Source organism: Seriola lalandi, unplaced genomic scaffold (genome assembly GCF_002814215.2).
Source record: "Seriola lalandi dorsalis isolate HSWRI2012SDOR001 ecotype SW California unplaced genomic scaffold, Sedor1 jcf7180002054784, whole genome shotgun sequence".
In the NCBI taxonomy this organism is placed as follows: domain Eukaryota; kingdom Metazoa; phylum Chordata; class Actinopteri; order Carangiformes; family Carangidae; genus Seriola; species Seriola lalandi.
Window position 1 is genome coordinate 1,605,609 of NW_019525337.1, and position 20,435 is coordinate 1,626,043.

At 39.2% G+C, this 20,435-nt stretch overlaps 2 protein-coding genes and 1 long non-coding RNA gene across 5 annotated transcripts in view; 2 read left to right on the forward strand and 1 right to left on the reverse strand.

Moving 5' to 3' along the window:
- Positions 1-20,435, reverse strand: part of LOC147817987 (uncharacterized) — a 273,041-nt gene that overhangs the window by 52,310 nt on the left and 200,296 nt on the right. The gene's annotated exons all lie outside the window — the stretch shown is intronic.
- Positions 527-14,711, forward strand: hdgfl3 (HDGF like 3). 2 transcript variants are annotated; one of them, XM_023425535.2, is made up of 6 exons: positions 527-829; positions 1,590-1,666; positions 4,304-4,442; positions 4,691-4,855; positions 7,767-7,901; positions 9,736-14,711. In XM_023425535.2, the coding sequence occupies exons 1-6, from the start codon at positions 746-748 to the stop codon at positions 9,760-9,762; spliced, it is 627 nt and encodes a 208-aa protein (XP_023281303.1). In that variant the 5' UTR covers positions 527-745; the 3' UTR covers positions 9,763-14,711. The 2 variants fall into 2 exon arrangements, with proteins under 2 accessions (XP_023281303.1, XP_087035227.1); XM_087179101.1 differs by having other exon boundaries at positions 7,767-7,896.
- The window catches only part of rbbp7 (RB binding protein 7, chromatin remodeling factor), a 30,126-nt gene continuing 25,713 nt past the window's right edge, over positions 16,023-20,435 (forward strand). For both annotated transcript variants that reach the window (XM_023425543.2, XM_023425544.2), the window contains exons 1-2: positions 16,023-16,186; positions 16,674-16,818. In XM_023425543.2, the coding sequence (XP_023281311.1) occupies positions 16,171-16,186; positions 16,674-16,818 (161 nt within the window). In that variant the 5' untranslated portion in view covers positions 16,023-16,170. The remainder of the gene's footprint in view (positions 16,187-16,673; positions 16,819-20,435) is intronic.

Below are 20,435 nucleotides of genomic sequence, written 5' to 3' on the forward strand. Positions count from 1 at the left end.
ACAACAACAACAACAACAACACCAATAATAATAATGATGATAATAATAATAATAATAATAATAATAGTCAAAGCAGATGCTCCTTGCTATAAGTTGAGGATACCTCAGTTTGATACAAACTGGGAGATGCTTCCACCCAGTGGCTGCCAGTGGTCATTAAACTGTGGGATAAAACACATTTGAACTGAAGTTACTGCACAGACTGTATGTGTCCGATTTAAGGGGAGAGAGAAGTGTGCATGATCATTGATATTAATGTGTTGTATCACTTCATCAGTAATATTCTGGTCATGTTTACCGTTTGCTATTAACTCTAAACTATAATGAGGTTTGATTTTAGTTGAAAACAGAAGATGCTTGTCCATCTTTTAATTCTAAGGTTAAATAATAAAACGTTAAAGAGTCATATTAAGATAATTCGAGTATATTAATCCTATGTGCGTCATGGTGCTTTTATTTCGAAGACCGGAAGTAAAAGATTTTTCCCACTCTGACAGATTTTGCGTTTCTTACAGGTGCCGTCAAACTCAGGCCATTCTCCAACACGTTTACACCGAAATCTGTGCGTAAGAGGATAGCCCTTCCAGGCCCCGTTTTCCGCGTGTTTTAATTATTTATTTCCGTGTAAACTGCAGTCTTGATATAAAAACATTGATGGTCGATAATATAGCCCTGTGTTGAGGGCCCCGGGGAGAACTGCTCAGGATTATAAAGTCATCTCAGACCTCGGTTCACATTCAGAGACATGGCTCGACCACGGCCGCGGGAATACAAGGCAGGAGATTTGGTTTTCGCTAAGATGAAGGGATACCCGCACTGGCCGGCGAGGGTGAGTCTGGGATGCGGCCGGGCTGGGAACACAGGGAGGCGGGGTTGATTTACACAATACAGCCGCTGCTTTGTTGGGTGAACAGGAGGGATGCTCCGTGGCTGACTGCACAACGTTTGGTTTCAGTGTTTTTATCACTGACGACGAAACCGTGTTTTGTAAGCCTTTGGTTTCCGCCAGGTTGTGTAAAGATTTAGACATTTTAAAATAAGGAAAAACATTTACTGGGCTCGATTTTCTCAACACGTCCCCTGCTCCATTTAGCTTCTATTGAGTTATAACACAATTTCAATGTTCATATTTTCTACTTGTTTTCATCTCATGTTTTCTTTAAGCCGTCACACATTGGAATAAACGAGCCAATAGTTGACCTCGGGTAACCTGCTTGAGCACCACTGTACGTCTCATTCGCAATAATTGATGCTCTGTATTATATACAGTGTATATAGAATATATAGATATACATACAGAGAGACAGAGAGAGGCCTGAGACATGTGCCTTCATGTCATGAGTTACTGTGTATGTCCTCAGTGCAGTAGGCTGTCAGGCTCCATTTGAAACCTCTCAGTTACTACAGCATCTCCCTCTACCATTTTACTCTTCACCACGTTCTATTGTTTATGTGAGACAGGACACAAGCCAACAGTAGTCAGGTAATGTGGTGGACATTAACAGATGACTGGAAATCTGAAAGAATATCAGAGTGAGTAAAATAAATATTAACACAGTAACATTTTTGTCTGTCTCTCTGTCCTTCAGATTGATGAGCTTCCTGAAGGAGCTGTCAAACCACCTGCCAATAAATACCCCATCTTCTTCTTTGGGACCCATGAGACGTAAGTACAGTAACATTTATGGTATCCATGCCAAAGCAACACCTTAAAATACTTAAGTTGTCTACATGTTTAAAACCACAACCACTTTCTGGAACTTTCAACCTCATTTTGCTCATTTTTCTTCACATAACCTAAGTGTTGGACTTTGGTCATGTGATTTAACAAAATGTGACAAACCATTAAAGGCATCAGTGTTGAAGGAGGTCTGCTGGTTTCCAGGGAATATGTTTGAATATTGTGGGTGTGTGAGACACCAGGAGAAATTCAGTCCCATCCCATTATGATTTATTACGGTCTACAGGCTTCTATTTACAGGTAGTCGAGGGTCTGGCAATTGACGTTGTTTTTTTAAATCCAAACAGAAAATATGAATTATGAGTTAATTACACTAACAAAATATCTAAGCTTATCATGAATTATGATGTAAAACAACTACTAACATAACTTTACCATAACATCTCAAATACTGCAACGTCTAAGGAACAAAGGTACTCACATTTACACTCTATCAACTGTTGCCGGGAGAGTCCATGGTTCTGCTGCTGGTCAGCAAAGGGGCTTGCACCTGATCTATATAACCTCTGATGAATCCTGGCCTGTGGTTGAAAAGTCTTTTTTTCTTAGGAAGGTTATAACTGAGTAAAGGGACCTGACGTATCTGAGCAGCAGCCATGATATGAGCTTGTCCACTTCTCTTAATAAGGAAAGGAGCTTCCTATCTTATCTCCTTTACCGTAAGAAACCCCTCACCTTCCTTTACAAAAGAAGAGGAGAAATGCTGTCCCACAATTCCTTGCTGCAAACATTTAAAGTTAAAACTGTTGTAGTTTCACCACAGCAAACCCACGTAAATGCAGAAACAACAGAGCAGCTGTTTTATGTTTCTGACACGATCCAGAACTGATGGAACTTCTTGTCTGATCAACTAAAGCCCAAATCCATAAATATAGATTCATTCTCTTTAAATCATTTAGGAGTCATCATGAAGAACAAGCAGGTTGAATCTATAATTAATAATAACATTATCATAACTAAATACTATAGTTTATAAATAAATCCCCTCCTATTGTGTAAAGCACTAAAAATACATTTTCTCTACTTAACAAATAGAAATGCCAGGACAGTACTTTGTACTTATGTCTGAATATAATTTATTCTGATCTCTTGCTCAGTTCATTATTTCTACTGAATTATTATTTTAATGGCTCAACCTTTATTTGTATTTTTATTTCATAGTATCTTATTTCAACATTTCAATCCTGTTCGTTTTTGTGGTTGGGAAAGGAGGATTTATTGTCCAAGTGTTATAAATAAAGTTAGTAAAAAAAAAAAAATAATTTGTGTAAGTGCAGTCAGATTCTTTTTCTGAGTCCTTATCAATTGTCCTTCACATCTTTCCTTGACCTCATGATGTTTTCCATCGAGGTCGAGGAGAAGAAGTTAAAGGTATAATGTGCAAGATCGTGCTTCTTGATCCACCTCCATAGGGAGCAGCATTTCACCACTTCATCCCTGTCCAGTTAATCATGTTGTTGTTTTCCCCATGTTCCATATAATTTACCATTTATATGTGCATTTATTGTTGATAGTTAAAATTGTTGATAGCTCTGAAACAAATTATGAGTAATTGTAATACAAACAGTATGTTTTTATTTACCTAATAAAAATATGAAGTCAAGGGGATACTGTAGCAGCATGAGGAAGGGATGATGACATCAAAATATTAACTATGTTAAATGTTTACTAGATATCAAGATATCCAATAAACATATTACCAGGAAATAACATTAAAAGGTAAAATACTGCAACAGTCAAAAACTACTAAACTACTAAATCACTAGACGCTACACTGACACACAGCATGTCTAAGTGGTATTACAACACGGTCCGGGACGCGGCTAGTTGGTTAGCATGCTCATTTCAGTAGATATCTCTGAAATACAATAGATGGTGGTCTTGGTCATGACATCATCACTGTGGCTCCTTCACATACTATTGATTTCATTTTTTGAACATTTTAAACTAAAATTCTGGCCAGATTAGGCCAGATCTTACACATTGCACCTTTAAAGAAGAGGTTATTTTGACTTTTCAACCACAGCCCAGGCCCGTCCTCCTTCCTGCTCCCCTGAGGCAGCTCCTCTTCCAGATCTGCTCTTCACAACAATGCTTCATGCTAATTGGCTCACTGACATTGATGAGATTCTCTAATTTACTGTTTTCTTAGATAAATTTGGTATCGAATGACAAGACATCTTTCCTTCCTCGATAGTTTGAAACCAATTCAGTCGGTCCATAAAAGTATCAAAGCTCGATACTCAGCAGTAATCCTGATTTAGATCAGCAAATTTATGATAGAATGGTATTATCAGTCATTCAATAACCTATTTTAGAACTTGACAGTTTCTAATACTCAGTGCTACAGACACATTTCTGTCCGTACGTGTGTGTGTGTGTCTAGAGTTTTACTCAGGTTATAACAGTTTAATACTGTTTTTCTGCAAAAATTTAAAATCTCTAGATTTGAAAATATTATGTATTATGTATAAACTTCCAATTATTTAGTGAAATATCCTGTGGTATTTCAGATTGTTTTAGTAATAGCTGTAGTTTTAAACATCTTTTCTAATTCTTTAGTGCATTCTTGGGCCCCAAGGATCTTCTGCCCTACAAGGAGTACAAAGACAAATTTGGCAAGTCCAACAAGAGGAAAGGCTTCAATGAGGGTCTGTGGGAGATTGAGAACAACCCCAGAGTCAAGTTCACAGGCTATCAGGTCAGTCAGTGTTACTGTGTGTGTGTGTGTGTGTGTGTGTGTGTGTGTGTGTGTGTGTGTGTGTGAGGTTCAGAGTGACAGCAGAGATGACGGATGCCAAAACTATAAGACACAAATCAGAGGGCTGGCGTGAGAAAGATGGATTAACTGGTTTCACACGTATAAATCTGAGGTGTTGGTCACTGTGGAATGATTAATTTCTTCTTTTCGTCCTGCAAAACACATTTGGGGTCATTTTTTGCACACAGGCCATCCAGCAACAGAGTTCATCAGAAACAGAGGAGGGTGGGAACACTGCTGACGGCAGTAGTGAGGGTGACGAGGGCGACTCTGTTGAGGAGGAAGATGACAAGGAAAAGCTGAAGGGAGACAAGACGGGGTCCAAACGGAAAAAGACAGCCACCTCCACCAAGGTACAGTAGTTCAGCTGGTCAGGTATAACAGGAGCACTGATGAGGTGAGCCTGAGAATGATATCATCAGGTTAGAGGATAGATTTGATGAATTCAAAGATTGGAACGTATTTGAGATTTGGTATGGACAGTAGAGGTCATGAGCTGTGTCTCCTTTGTGGCACTGACGGAAAAATCTCTTATCATCCAACCGTGATGTTCAAGACACAGGTGCAGTATTTTTGCTTTGGAGGAAGCTTTGTAAACACAGTGCTTTGGACTAAATGTCTATGGGTATGATAATGTACAAACAGGTTGGCAGAGTCACTCCCTTTTAATAAGTTTGTACAACTTATCTAAAGGGAGAAGTGGTTGTACCTGTTCTAAATGAGCATAAAACTCTGCTCCACCACCTCCAAAAACTCTTGTCTGTCTTTTTCTGTCTTTGTAGACTACACGTGTTTAAGTGTCCAAATGGGGGTGACCGCATTCCTTTTTGGAATTTGAATTTCAAAGGATAAGGCTGTCGATAGTCTATATTTTTATTCCTCTGCGTCGGTGACAGTCAGAGCCAGAGGCATATTATTGTCCGTCTGTCACATTGTCATGGACACAATCAGGGTTTTTCCTGCATGGAGAATTGGGAGGCAGCCGCCTCCATCAAATTTTGCGCCACCTCCGCCTCCTGACAAAACGGTAGTACTTGTTTTCTCGGTACTCTGTGCATTTGACGTTTGTAACTGCAATTGCGGCTGTTTGCCACTATGGCAATGTAGTGGCACTGTATCGTAATCCGTGCATCAGGCAGAGCCATCCGAAATCTCCAGAGAAGAAGAATACGAACGTGCTGGATTTTCTGCCTGCGGAAGAAGGTGGCGACCTGATTTTCGGCTCTTCAAACAGGTGAATAGGGTTGCCACCCATCCCGTATATTACGGGATCGTCCCGTAATTGAAAATAAAATTATTCTAGTACTTGTTTTCTCTGTGCTCTGAGGACATATCATGAACAAAAATACGGGACAAATTGCGTACCGTATTGATTCAAATCCACAAAGTGCTGTGAATAATGCCACCTTTTTTCACATAAAAGAGCACAGCTGTTGTTGACACTGGGTAACATGTTCCTTCATTACCATCAACACACACACACTGTAGTTTATTTTGACTTTATTTATCCAGCATATATTTGATGCATAGTTCCAGAGGGACATATAAAACCGATAGGTGGGATACTCAGCTGTTTTTGAACTTGTAATTGGCTGTAAAGATGTTTAAGTCTAAACGTTTAAGTTCCACTTAAAGATTTTTTCTTAAATAGGGCGACCAGGAAAGCCTTCATGTTTGAGGGGAGGGAGTGCTGCAGAGCTAACCACCACCAGAGTGTGTTACTGTATTAGTTGCATAAACCACTGCTACTGTAAATGGAAGCAGGTTGAAAAAGTCACACGCATCCCACTCCTCACTTAGCAACCACTGTTTCCTAGCAACTGGGCTCCATTACGCACAGCACATGTGGTGTATCTGATGGAATGAGGTGCTGCTGGGGAGCTGTGTGTGTGTGTGTGTTTTTTTTTTTTTGTGTGTGTGTGTGTGTAGGTAGGTGTGTGTGCCTGTGTGCGTACACATGCACATGTGTGAGCTTTGAGTTAAGACAGAATCTTAACTCAGTGTTCATTGACTAGGTTTAGAAAGTGTTTGTCTTTTGGAGGAGTTCAACAGTTGCAAGACATTTTATTTGAGAAATTCAGCGAAGAGTGAAAATATAAAAAGAAAATGTGATTTGGAAAAAAATGGCTGTGGTCTCTAAAAACTCTTTCCAGTCTCATTGCTCTCTCCATAACAATGATAGCAAACCACAAATTATAAGCTATGTTTTCCTGTTGTTGGGTGATACTGGTCAGAGCAGGTGTCATTGATTACCATGTTACGATGGTAACATTGGTCTTAGACCTTAGTTGGGCTGTGGGTAAGGGTCCGGTTTCACAAAGATAGACATTGACTATGTCTTATATATAACAAATAGTCAAACTTCAGATAGATCTGAATTCATCTGTTTCACAAAGCAGTTTATTTCTTGACTATTAAAGCTGGATTGTGCTATAATGAATTCTGGGTAAATTAGAGAATTAGAATTAGAAAATGTTTGTCTTTTGGAAGAATTCAACTGTTACAAGGATATTTGATACGTTTTACTGTTTTACTGTACTACGAAAATTCAGCGAAGAGTGAAATAATAAAAGAAAAATCTAATTTTGAAAAAATGTCACTCCGGTATCTAAAAACTCTTTGTCTTCTCTTCGCTCTCTCCATTACTATCCACTATCCACTATCAGGTGTCACTGATTGTTACCATGGTAACATTGGTCTGAGGACTGAGTTAGCCTGGGGATAAGATGTCAAATTTTTTGGCTTAAAATGAGTAGGTCTTTATTTTTGTGAAACAGTCTGACTGACATTCGACTAATCTATTAGCAAAATTAAAACTGGCCTAACACTACAGACCAGTCTAAAATAGCTTTGTGAAACCACAGAAGAGACTCTGTTTTTTTTTACTCTTTTTTATTTACATTTGCATCATGAATTGTGCCTTCAAATTATACAACTATTTATGTAGTGTAGTGTAATGTTGCATAATGATATACTCACAGCAGAACATTAATTATTTTGTTATTACTTCACCAGAATAATGAAAAGTTAGACAGTAATATATTCGCCAGTTTATGTAATAAAAGTGCTGCTTGCTATAAAGCTTTGACCATGGACCCTGTGTGCAATGAAGTCAAGTGTGACTGCTTCACAGTGTGAATGTCTTCGAACTGGCTTGTTGTTTATCCCCTGTAAAGTGTGATTTGCTGCTACTGACATTTTTTGTCTGTTAGAAATGAAAACTGTGACGCTCAGTAACTGTTCCCGCCTCCTGATCTGTGACAGAAATCCTCCAAGCTGTCAAGGATCTCTTCTGGAGAGGACGACCTGGAGAAAGACAGGAAAGATGATGACCAGAAGAGCGGCTCAGAGGGAGGAGACCCCGACAACGACATCATCCAAAATACCACCGACAGTAAGGTAGGATTCATGAACACTTTCATACCCTGATCATAGGTTAGTACTCACTCCACACAGGGGACAGTTTAAAGGTTCATAATCCCTTGCTTCAAATCTCAAACCTCACTTTTATTGAGGTTATGTTCTTTGACATATAAAGTAGGAACAAAACTCAAACTTTACATGACAAGGTTTTCAGTTTTTCTAGTTTTTCGGTCCTGAAATATTTTAATATTCTGTAACTTCTATAAAACTTCTGAGCAAGTTTGTGAGGATTCATTTGCAGTAAAGCTAAAGGAATAATAACCTGTTTAGAGAAGTAGCTATTAGTTTGTTACTGTGATTGCTTTAGATTAAACAAATACAGACTGAAAACCACATAATACCTAGACGGTATTATGGAGCATTAGCCCCAGGACCAGCTGTGCGTAAAAAAGTAGGTTTTCACTCTTATGCCGGTCTCAGCTACGCCCAACTTTATGAAATTAATTTAGTGAGTGCACCAAACTTGATTGACCATGTAGCTGCACCACAATGCACGTTCATGTGAATACCTGCAAAGCTGTGATTGTTGCTAAGCAACACATTAAACTCTAACTTCAGCCTTCAAACAAGCTGGAGGATATGGAAAAAGAAAAGGAAAGTCAGCATGGAAATCAATAACCAGTGCAATCAATTATGAATGTGATGGAGGATTGTGGACAGTTGAAGGGATCAGGAAGAAATGGAAAGGTCAGACACAGCGCCACATTTCTGTCCGATGTTCCTCCATTAGCTCAAACAGAGCCTGTATACCAAAGGGAACCCTCTCCATCAGCTGACTGTCCGAACAGACGTCCAGTGGGTGTGTCACTGATGACTCTTTCTTGTCTTAGTACCCTTTTGTTATTAATTCTGTGAAGAAGACACGCTGCCATTCTGTCTCCGCGCTAGCGACAGTCAGATCGGGAGCCATATTGTTTTTGGCCTGTCCATCCGTCCCATTCTCTTGGACACATCTTAGTAACACCTTGATGGAAGTTCTTCAAATTTGGCAAATTCTCTAGGACTCAGCGACCACTTTGGTGGTAAAGGTCAAAGGTCAAGGTCATGGTGACCTCACAAAGTGCGGTTTTGTCCTTGTGAACACAATATTTCGAGAACTCTTCAAAGGAATCCCTTCACATTTGGCACAAATGTCCACTGGGACTCAAGGATGAACTGATTGGACTTTGGTGGTCTAGGTCAAGGTCTGTGTGACCTTACAAAGCACTTTTTATCCATAACTCAAGACTTCAAACAGCAGTTATGACAAAATGTCACACAAATGGTTAATATTTTACATGACTCTGGATGAAAAGATATGTAACCTGAAACTACTCTGAGTGGTGGAGGCAGACAACCACGAGGAGCTAATTCTAGTTTTTCTTGTAGTCAGTGTGTTTTTCCACCACTGCCCACAAGAGGCTAAAATTACACCATTTTGGCTGCAACTAAAAAAGCAAATGGACCATCAGCACTTTATTAGGAACATCATACTATCACTGCGTAGTCCCTGCCTTTGGTCTCAAACATGGTCACTATAACAACTTTTGTAGATAATATTTCAGAGTTGGTTCCACTGCCCCCAAAATATCAGTTATTGCAGGTTGAACTTGTTCAACATCAGAAGATACAGATTGTAATAAATAGAATATAACACATTTACAGTTACACATTTACTATTATTCTTTAATTATTAATATTTTTTTGTATTAGTATTTTAAAATTTCTTTGCAAAGCTCTTTGGTCAACATTTGACTTGACTAAAAATGACTAATACTTCTACCTATAATGCTAATAATATCTGTGCTTGTTTATGATTGTGTCCCCCCAGAACCAGCTGCTCATAGAGGAACATTAAGTGAAGAAAGCATGAAAGGGAAATCATTCTTTGTAGCTCTGATGTTGGAAAGGTGAATCCACAACATGATTTCGCATCAGCACCATCCACTGGCCGCCATCGCCTCTTCTTCTCTGCTGGACTCCGAATATGTTTGTATGAAAGATGCACCCATACTGATACTGATCCCAGTCATCCCGTTGATACCGGGGTAAAAACTGGGCATTATGTCAGTTTTTTCAGTACTTCACTTTAATATCTCGGGCAGTGTCATTTAAAGCTTCTTCAATCATGAACTCACTAAAATAGACAGATTAAGTTTTTTAATCAATTTTATCGAGTGACTCTGAATCCTTGTTTATTGTGTTAAATAGACATTAAGTATAGGATATTTAAAGGGGCATTAAGTACTTGAAAACTTTCATCATGCTCACTGAAACCATTAGGAGCTGTGCTAACTTTAACTGTTACATGTAGCCTTTTTCCACTAGGGTCATACTAATAGCCCTGTCGGAATGAAAATTCTTTAAATAGTAAGTATACCCCTTTCAGATCCTGTGAAGTGATGTTTATTTGTTAAGCAATTAGTGGGTGGTGTGGGTGGCTCCATTTCCCCCTTTTTAAGTGCTGATATGAAGCAAAATCTCTTGCTTTACAAAAGTAGTGGTAAAAAAGTAATAAGTCCATCTTTTTCAAAAGTTACACTCAATTCAATTTCATTTGAAGGAAAAAAATATACATATCTGCAAGCATTTGCGATTTCAACATTCTAATTACTACCATAAATGTGTTTTGTTTTATCTTGAGAACGAGGCTGTAGCAGAAATGCAGAAATGTGTTTTCTGTTGGTTAACAGCAACAACAATGATACTGAACTTGCAGAGAAACATCTATGAATTATGTTTATAGCAAAGCAGCCCAGATGGTAGCTATTTGCTAGCTAGCCACAGCTCTGCTGCACTGAAACTGTAATGGGGATTGTTTAATGTCATTTTGCATTTATATAAACAATTCGAGTTCAGCCCTGGCCCATCAAGAGTTAATCTTCACAAAACAATGTTTGACAAGTTTTAAAGGATGAATAGAAACGTATATTAGCAAAAAATCGGATGCAGGTTAACCTGTGTAAATGAATAGATAAATAAATAGAGAAGATATTTTTTCCAGTGACGGTCACACAACCTCTTTATTTTAGGCTAATACTATATTAGTTAATTTAAAGAAATCCAAACTACTATATTAACAAAGGAAATGGAATATATAAAATATAATGTAAAACAGAATGTTGCAGCTTTAAGTTAACATGACAACATGAATTTTTCTTAGTCTTCATAACACACCTGTTCCAAGTATTTTAAATTTTAATCACTTTCTCAGCTAAAATGTCACTGGTATTTATCCATAACTATGTTACTCCCTACATGTTTATGTGCTAAGGAACAGTAAAAATGACTACTTATTGCCTCCTTGAAAAGTGACGTAAGGTGTTATCACACTTAGTCCCTTTCAGTGAATAGTCATTATTGTGATTCGCTTCAAGTTTGTGCTGCAGTTCACTTAACCTGTGCATTGTGAATACAAATCGCTCCAGGTTCATGTCGCCTTTTGCCAATGTATTTTAGCTGAAGACAAAATGGACAGAAAACAATTGGCCTGAACCATGGCCGCTGGTAACAACAGCAAGATGGTGGATCAGGAAATAACTACTGTACTTCTCCAAATATAGAACCAACACATCAAACAGCAACGGTCTACTAAATTTAGTTTCCAGACATGTCTCCGCATATGTATAATGCTGCAATATCATAACTGCTCTCAGAACAGTAGAAGCTGAGTCAAAACAGCTTAAACTCCTGCTCCCTTCTGTGCTTGACAAATTCCAACCTTTGTTAATGGGACACCGTCATGCCCATGACAATAACAGAAACGATAGATACAACACCCTACTAGTCAAGCTAGCTTCCAGAGATAATACCCCGCTGCCACTACAAGAGGACAGTAAATTACATGATGAATGCAAACAGGCATCAGATCCTTTCTGGGACAGAACACTGTTTTGAGATCAGATGTAAAGAGCCATATCTCTTCACTTTAGTATCGTTCTAATTGATGTCTCTTTTTAGCTTTAACTGGGCTTTAACTGAGTTAAATTGAATACAATATACACTGCTTAAACAAATTAAGGGAACACTTAAATCATACATCGGATCTTGATGAACAAATTATTCAAGTTGAAAATTTTTACTGATGTACAATATATAATTTGTTGAGAACAAAATGACGCAACAACGGTCAATGGGAAACCAAAATCATCAATCCACTGAGGGCTGGATTCACAATCACACCGAAAATCAAAGTTAAAATTTTAAATCACAGGCTGATCCAACTGAATTTCATCACGGTGATTCATAATGTGACTCAGTAGTGTGTATGGCCCCTGCGTGCCTGTATGCACTCCTGTATTCACACCTGTCACGTGTGCTCAGTGTGAACCTGCTCTCATCTGTGAAGAGAACAGGGCGCCAATGGTGGACCTGCCAATTCTGGTTTTCTCTGGCGAACGCCTATTGAGCTGCATGGTACTGGGCTGTGAGCACAGGTCCCATGAGAGGACATCGGGAGCTCATGCCACCCTTATGGAGTCTGTTTCTGACAGTTTGGTCAGAAACATGCACACCCGTAGCCTGGAGGAGGTCATGTTGTAGGACTCTGGCAGTGCTTCTCCTGTTCTTCCTTGCACAAAGGAGCAGGTACCGGTCTAGAGAAGAATCAGCAAGGAAGGATCAGGAGAGAGCAACTGTCTGTGGCCACCACATGTAAAACCATTCCCTTTTGCCTCTCCATTGCACCTGCAAAAAGAAGGTGCAGCACAGCGTCAGGTATTGTGCAGAACCTGCCTTGCTACCGTTGCTACGTCACGGGGCAACACTACTAACCTGTATCAGCACAACAAAGTCATGTATGATAGTTACATGGCTAAAATGCCGACCACCAATGTGTCAAGTAACCCAAATACCACCCGACAAGGATCACTGACCAAAATGTTTGAAAGCATACCTCCATACGTAACGTAATTCAAAACAGCACAGGGAAATTACAGAGTTCATAGGGAAGGATATGATGACTCGCAGCATGGTGACCAATTCTGGGTTTATGGCTTTGATAAATACACTGGATAAGCGGTACAGCATGCCCTCCCACACATATTTTAGCCAGGTTGTCATACCGGAGCGATGTAAAAAAAATGCAAGATGAGAGTCACAGCGGAGCTGAAAACAGCGAGTTTTTCACTACTACAACTGACATCTGGTCAAGCCGTACAGCAGAGCCGTATCAGAGTCTTACAGTGCATTTCATTAATGAAGACTTTGACCAGCTGGGATCTCCATGAAGAGAACCATGTCTGCATAACGACGGACAATTTTACATACTTACAAGACTGTAAACAAATCGGTCAATATACTACTGTGATTGAAGTAGTTAAATAAAAATATGTCATTAATTTATATTTATTTCATCATGACATATAGGCCTGGCCTACAAGAAAGAACAGTTTATGTTTAATCTGTCTAATATTGTGTTAGTCATAATATATAATGATTTATTGCTTGTATTTGTTGAATAATACAGAAGATAAGGAACTCTAAAAAATAATTGCATATTAAATCGCAATCGCAATATTGGTAAAAAAAAATCACAATTAGATTATTTTCCCAAATCATTCAGCCCTACTCAGAAAGTCAGTTTTACAGGGGTTTGTGGAATCTCTGTCACAAAAAAATGGTACATTGGTGCATCTCTACTCTGTATGTGATATGGTATAATACCAACTTGACACTGCATGTCACATTCAGGTCAGGTGAAACGGGGTTGAGGTGGCTCGTGTTCTTCCCACAATCACAGTGTAGATAGCCATCAGTCAGTATTTATACTGTCCTGTGTAAACCCATCTGTGCCGTCTCACTCATGCTCACCTGTCACTCTGTACAAACGCATTTGATAAGACCTCCACATACTCTCCTATTGTCTATGATATATGTTGGGTATTGCAGTGTACTGGTCACTATAGCTTTAAATAGCTTTTTTACAAGGATAATTATAGAAGGGGCTGATTATGGAATATTCGGTAACTGTCAAATTATCCATCACGCTATGTTACTCTTTTATGTAACCAGAAAAAGACGAATGGAAAAACATAGATAAATGTATGAAGTGTTGTGCACAACTGGGTTACACATTGTAACTCAATGTTAACTATATCTGTATATTTTACTTTTGTTGTAGAATATAGGACCACTATTCTACTTGGACTGCTCTAGGTAACAGCTCATCTTTATATGGAGAAGTGATACATCTGTTCTGTGTATCTGTGAAATAGATCACTGTATATTTCAAAGCTTTTTATAGTGGCATGCTCTGCTGTTGTTCTCCAGATCATTCTTTTATCAAAGTGTTAATTGGTTCCTAGTTTAAAATCAGATACTTGTTGGTATGTTTGGGTTTGGAGGTAGAAGAAATACACAATCCACTTTTTTCTTTTGCTTTGTCTCTATGTCTAAAGCAGAACCACATTAACTTTATGGACACTGAGCTGTGAAGGTGGTTTCTCATCTGAATCATTGTGAACAACATGCAGTGTGATAATGCAGTTTAAATTGCCAAACCTGTCATTGTCTCTCTTACTGTTTACTTAGACTGATGACACCACGCTGCTTTGTCTTTTAACTTTGTGCCAGTTGCCTTTACTTTGCTTCCACTATTTTTGTCTTGAGATAAAGAATTATTTATTTTTTGATGATTGATGAATAAGACAACTTCTCTATGTAAACTCATGTTTTTTTTATTCCCTTGAAACCTTTGTTATTCTCATATTTGGAACATGTTTTGGATTTTCAAGGTTTGTAATTTACAGTAAACTGTTTTTGCTGTTTATGGAGGAGACTTTTACAAAATAAAATAATTGGAATGCATTGAAAGGCTGAAATTCTCGTCACACACCACAAAACTAAAGTGTTGCCTGGGTGTAAAATGGACACACTTTACCAGACTTAGTGGACACCAGTGGGACAAAAATATAAAGTTTTTCCTGCGGGTGGTGCCACAGGAAGGACCATATATCAGCTGTACTTTTGAACGCACTTGAGCTAATACCATAACACCATACATTACCATGCTAATTGCTACCAGTTCACATGCCAGCATTAGCTATCCCATGCTAGCTGACTCTCTTAACTTCTCACCGCATACAATGCAACCAGTATTTTCCCTGACCATAAACATTACTATTGACCATACATTGTATATAAAGATGGACAAAATATGTCAGACTCTGCATACTATCTGCATCACATTCTGCACATTAGTGATACTATACCCTGGATATTAGTCACTAGAGCACAGTTTTATACAGTGTGATATACACTCACCGGGCATTTTACTATGAACACCATATAACACAGGTTAGTTCCTCAGTTATTCAGGTCATGGATCAACCAGATGTTGAGACTCTGCTCCATTCTGACGTGACTGCATCACATTATTTCTGCAGATTTTGTCAGCTGCACATTCATTCTGCCAATCTCCTCTTCTACCACATCACAAAGGCGTTCCATTGGATTCAGGTCTGGAGACTGGGGGGCTGGGGGTAATTTTGTAGGGTACTGTCATGTTGATGAAACCAATTTGTGACATGGAGTATTATCCTGTTGAGAGTAGCCATTAGAAGATGGTGAACTGTGGCCATGAAGGGATGAACATATACAGCAACAATACTCAGATAGACTGTGGCATTCAGACCATTATTTATTGGTATTAAGAAGAAAACATTCTCCACACCATCACACCACCAGCCTGGACTGTTGACACAAGGCAGGTTGGCTCCATGGATTCAGACTCTGACCCTACCATCTGCTCCCGCAGCACAAATCCAGATCCATCAGACCAGCTGTCCAGTGTTGGTGAGTCTGTGTCCACTGCATCCACAGGTTTCTATTCTTTGTGACAGGAAGTGAAACCTGATGTTGTCTTCTGCTGTTGTAGGTAGGACGTGTTGTTCACTCTGAAGCGTCTCTGCTCAGCACAGTTGTAAAGAGTGGTTATCTGAGTGACTGTTGTCTTTCTGTCCATTCCCTGCTGACCTCTTTCATCAACACAGAGCTGCTGCTCACTGGATGCTTTGTTGTTGCTCCAATCTGAGTAAAATCTCCTCGTTTGCGCAGTTTGCGCTATTCGTGCGCAGTGATGGCACGCGTTGGTATTCGCGCACTGACGCGTGCGCAGTCCGTACCGAGTAATTCGGCGCTGAAAAGAAGCCTAGTTTAGCAGGGATACAACTAAAGCACTGCTAGCTGGGCAGCTGCAGAATTAACGAAACCAGCGTCTACTTGGTTCTTTACTTTCGACCATCGTGGCACAGAGCAGAGTTTGAAGATGGCTGATAAAGAGGGTAGGTGTACCAGAACTACTAAACGCATAAAGCATTGGTCCGTTTTCCTCGTGTGCCGCTTTGTGTGCGTATCACGGACGTTTAACCCAGGCATGGGTGTTAGCATGACATGCTAGCTTAGTAAAGTCTTGTCAGGAGGCTCGGTGGCGTTTCTCAGCCTGTGAGTTGTTATTGGTTTTTAGTTTTTAGAGGAATTCATGTCTAACATCCATTCTTTAAGTTCAGTATTTATCCGTGAATCAAATCCACCAAACTGAACTGTTAAGATACCACAACCCCCTTCACCAAAACACAGTAATGGTAGCGAGCAAAACACATGTAAGGGCTGTCCTGTCTGTTTCGGATCCTTGAGAAAGTCAGTTTAACCAGCACTTCCAGACTGGTTATACTTACTACGTAACTGTAACTGAAAATTACTTTCTGGTATTTGTAAATGAGGAAGAATACACAATAGCTGCCTGTAACTTAAACTGTTGTTCTGCTAAAGTGTATGACGATGCAGTGGAGGAGCGGGTCATCAATGAAGAGTACAAGATCTGGAAGAAAAACACACCTTTCCTGTATGACCTAGTGATGACTCATGCACTAGAGTGGCCCAGCCTGACTGTCCAGTGGCTTCCAGATGTCCGCAGGTATTTGTTTTGTCTCCATTTTACTGCTTATACCACATAGTTTAAATCTAAGCACGAATGTTGACAGATATCTGTCAAGGTGCTCCAGTGTCCACCGGACCCCAACTCCCTGGCATCTAGGTGACCTGAAGTTTTTCTGCAACATGTGACAAAGTTGAGTTGTTAAGCATCATCATCTAACATACATCAATTATGGATGCTTATATCTACACAAGTTTCCACGATTAGATAGAGCTGTGGTTCTGATAACTTAACAAATCACAATGACAAGTATTACCAAATATTACATGAAGAATACATACATACAAGAATACATAAGAACACATGGTACCACTTAGTACCAATAGGACTACCCTTATAATGGATTTATAAATTGTTTTGTTATTAGGTTATTAATTTGGTTAACACTTTATAAATCATCAAACAATTATTAACAAGTTATAGTTTTCATACTTTAATGCAGGCTCACTATTTTGCAAGATCAGTAGTAGAGTACTTGCTACTCATTAATCTTACTATTGACTTACCGTTATTTATGACTGGTAAAAGGAGCCATATAGTAACTTATTAAAAAATGATGGTGTGTTTCACACTTTACAATAAGACTTTTTTCACCAGTTATACATTTTTGTAACTGGTAATAAATGGTTGTAAAAATGAGAAGAGGAAACATGAAGATGGATGGATGGATGGAGAATCACAGATGTGAACAGTGGGACAAAGAATGTGTGAGCAGTTCAGCAAGTAAAGGAAGGTTATCAACTGTGTTTTACCTGTAATGCTAAATTACTAAACGAGACCAAGCAGCAAAAAGCATTTCCATGTTAATCTCCACTGTGCAGAACAATCTGATCAACAGCTTTGATTAGAATGAGGAAGGTAAACAACACTGCCACAGCCTTAGAGTATCTGGTCATTTTATATGATCATTTGATCTGCCACAATTATCTTAACCATTAAGATCAGTGTTGTGCATGAACGCATTCAATGAATGGCGTTCATTGAACGTGTTCAGATTTTTTTTGTGAACTCTGAACAGAACGAATCGGTTTACAAATGATGAATGTGAACGTGAGCGGCGTTCAATCCAGCGAGAGTGAACATTGCTCACGTTTTACACAGTTTTAGCTCACGTTTTATGTCAGTTTTACAGCACGCCACATAACGTCTCCATAGACACGGCCCAGCTTGGCTGGTGCTAGCGGAACAGACGGTACAGACGCATCTACTACTGCTGAAGCCAGTTTGTTTAAGACTCGGATTTTAAATGTTACTCATGTCTGTGATTCTTCAGTCCTATATTTATTTGGATGTGGCAATGATTTTAGGCTGGTGATGGATGGGTAGAAGGATGTTCTATTGAAAAAGACTAAGATTTTCCTAAATAGTCGATGCAAATAACAGTCAGTATAATTTTCAAGTCATCAACCATTAGAGTATAATTAAAATTTTATTGAACAAACCTCCCAATGATAACAGTATTTTTTTCAAAAATAAAAAAGTCAAAATGCACTGTTATTTTATTATTATTATTTTACTTTTATTGCACTGCAAATTATTACGCACAAGAGAGTTTCAAAACATTTTATAGGTTGTAAAGAACCAAAAATGGTAATTTGTTGAATTTGCAGCATTAGGAGGTCATATTAGTGAAATCAAAAGCTATTTAAATCAAAATCATCTTAACAGGCCAAGTTACATGTTAACATAGGACCCCTTCTTTGATATCACCTTCACAATTCTTGCATCCATTGAACTTGTGAGTTTTTGGAGAGTTTCTGCTTGAATTTCTTTGCAGGATGTCAGAATAGCCTCCCAGAGCTGCTGTTTTGATGTGAACTGCCTCCCACCCTCATAGATCTTTTGCTTGAGGATGCTCCAAAGGTTCTCAATAGGGTTGAGGTCAGGGGAAGCCTTCAGGGACACTAAAGGGGCCTACCAGCTCTCTCCCTATGATTCCCGCCTAAAACATGACTCCGCCACCTCCTTGCTGACGTCGCAGCCTTGTTGGGACATGGTGGCCATCACCATGTCCCAACAACCATCCACTACTCCATCCATCTGGACCATCCAGGATTGCACGGCACTCATCAGTAAACAAGACTGTTTGAAAATTAGTCTTCATGTATTTCTGAGCCACTGCAACCGTTTCTGCTTGTGAGCATTGTTTAGGGGTGCCCGAATAGCAGGTTTATGCACAACTGCAAATCTCTCGAGGATCCTACACCTTGAGGTTCGCGGGACTCCAGAGGCACCAGTGGCTTCAATTACCTGTTTGCTGCTTTGTAATTGCATTTTAGCAGCTTCTCTCCTAATCCGATGAATTTGTCTGGCAGAAACCTTTCTCATTATGCCTTTATCTGCACGAACCCGTCTATGCTCTGAATCAGCCACAAATCTCTTTACAGCACGATGATCACTCTTAAGTTTTCGTGATATATCTAATGTTTTCATACCTTGTCCAAGGTATTGCACTATTGGACGTTTTTCAGCATCAGAGAGATCCTTTTTCTTTCCCATATTGCTTGAAACCTGTGGCCTGCTTAATAATGTGGAACGTCCTTCTTAAGTGGTTTTCCTTTGATTGGGCTCACCTTGCAAACTAATTATCACAGGTGTCTGAGATTGATTTCAATGATCCAAAGAGCCCTGAGACACGATACCATCCATGAGCTTAATTGAAAAACAAAAAATTAAATGTTTGACACTTTAATCCAATTTGCATAATAATTTGGAACGCGGTGTATTTATATTAAAAAAAAAAAATGGAACAAATGAACATGGACTAGTTCATTTTTTGAACTGTGAACTTCGTTCAAAATTTTGATAAATGAACTATGAACATGAACCAGTTCATTTTCATCTGTAATAACTGAACTTTGAGCTAGTTATTTTAAAGTGTGATAGCAAAACACTGATTAAGATACTTGCACAGGCTTGGTCCTAGCCGCAGAGGCCATGGGTTCGAGTCCGACCCGTGGCTGCATGTCATCCCCTCTCTCTCTCCCTGACTTTCCTGTCTCTGTCTCACTGTTCTATCACAATAAAAAGGCAAAAATGCCCCAAAAAATTTAGTGTTAACAAGCTAATAAATAAAATAGTTATAAACCATTCATAAATCCTTTACAAAGGTAGTCTTATTGTAAAGTGGTACCGACCAGTTTTCAAATTTGGGGGCGGGGCTAACTTGTTTCCCCCTGTTACTATTTATTACGTTTGTTAATTGTCAATGGGCAACAGTGTTTACAAACTGCAGCTTGGGAAAAGATAACCGCATTGCTTGTTACTAGGGTTGCACGGTATACCGGTACCAGTATAGTACCGCGATAGTAGAGTTTTGAAAACGGTACTATACCAGCATTTAAAAACAAACGGTACTTTTATTTCATTTTATTGAATGCAAATGAATTGGTAAATTGGAGCCTGTCTCTTTAAGCACAGCGAGGCCAGCGAGTGTGACGTAGTTGCCCGAGCGGATGTAAGCCGCCTCCCACGCGCACTCGCATGTTTAGACTGAGGAGAGAGAAACGACAAGTCGCGTCTTAGACAGACGGAGCGGGTTGAAGAAAATACAGTAGATAGAGATGGCAGCTGCAGAAAAGCCCGAACTTGTGGAC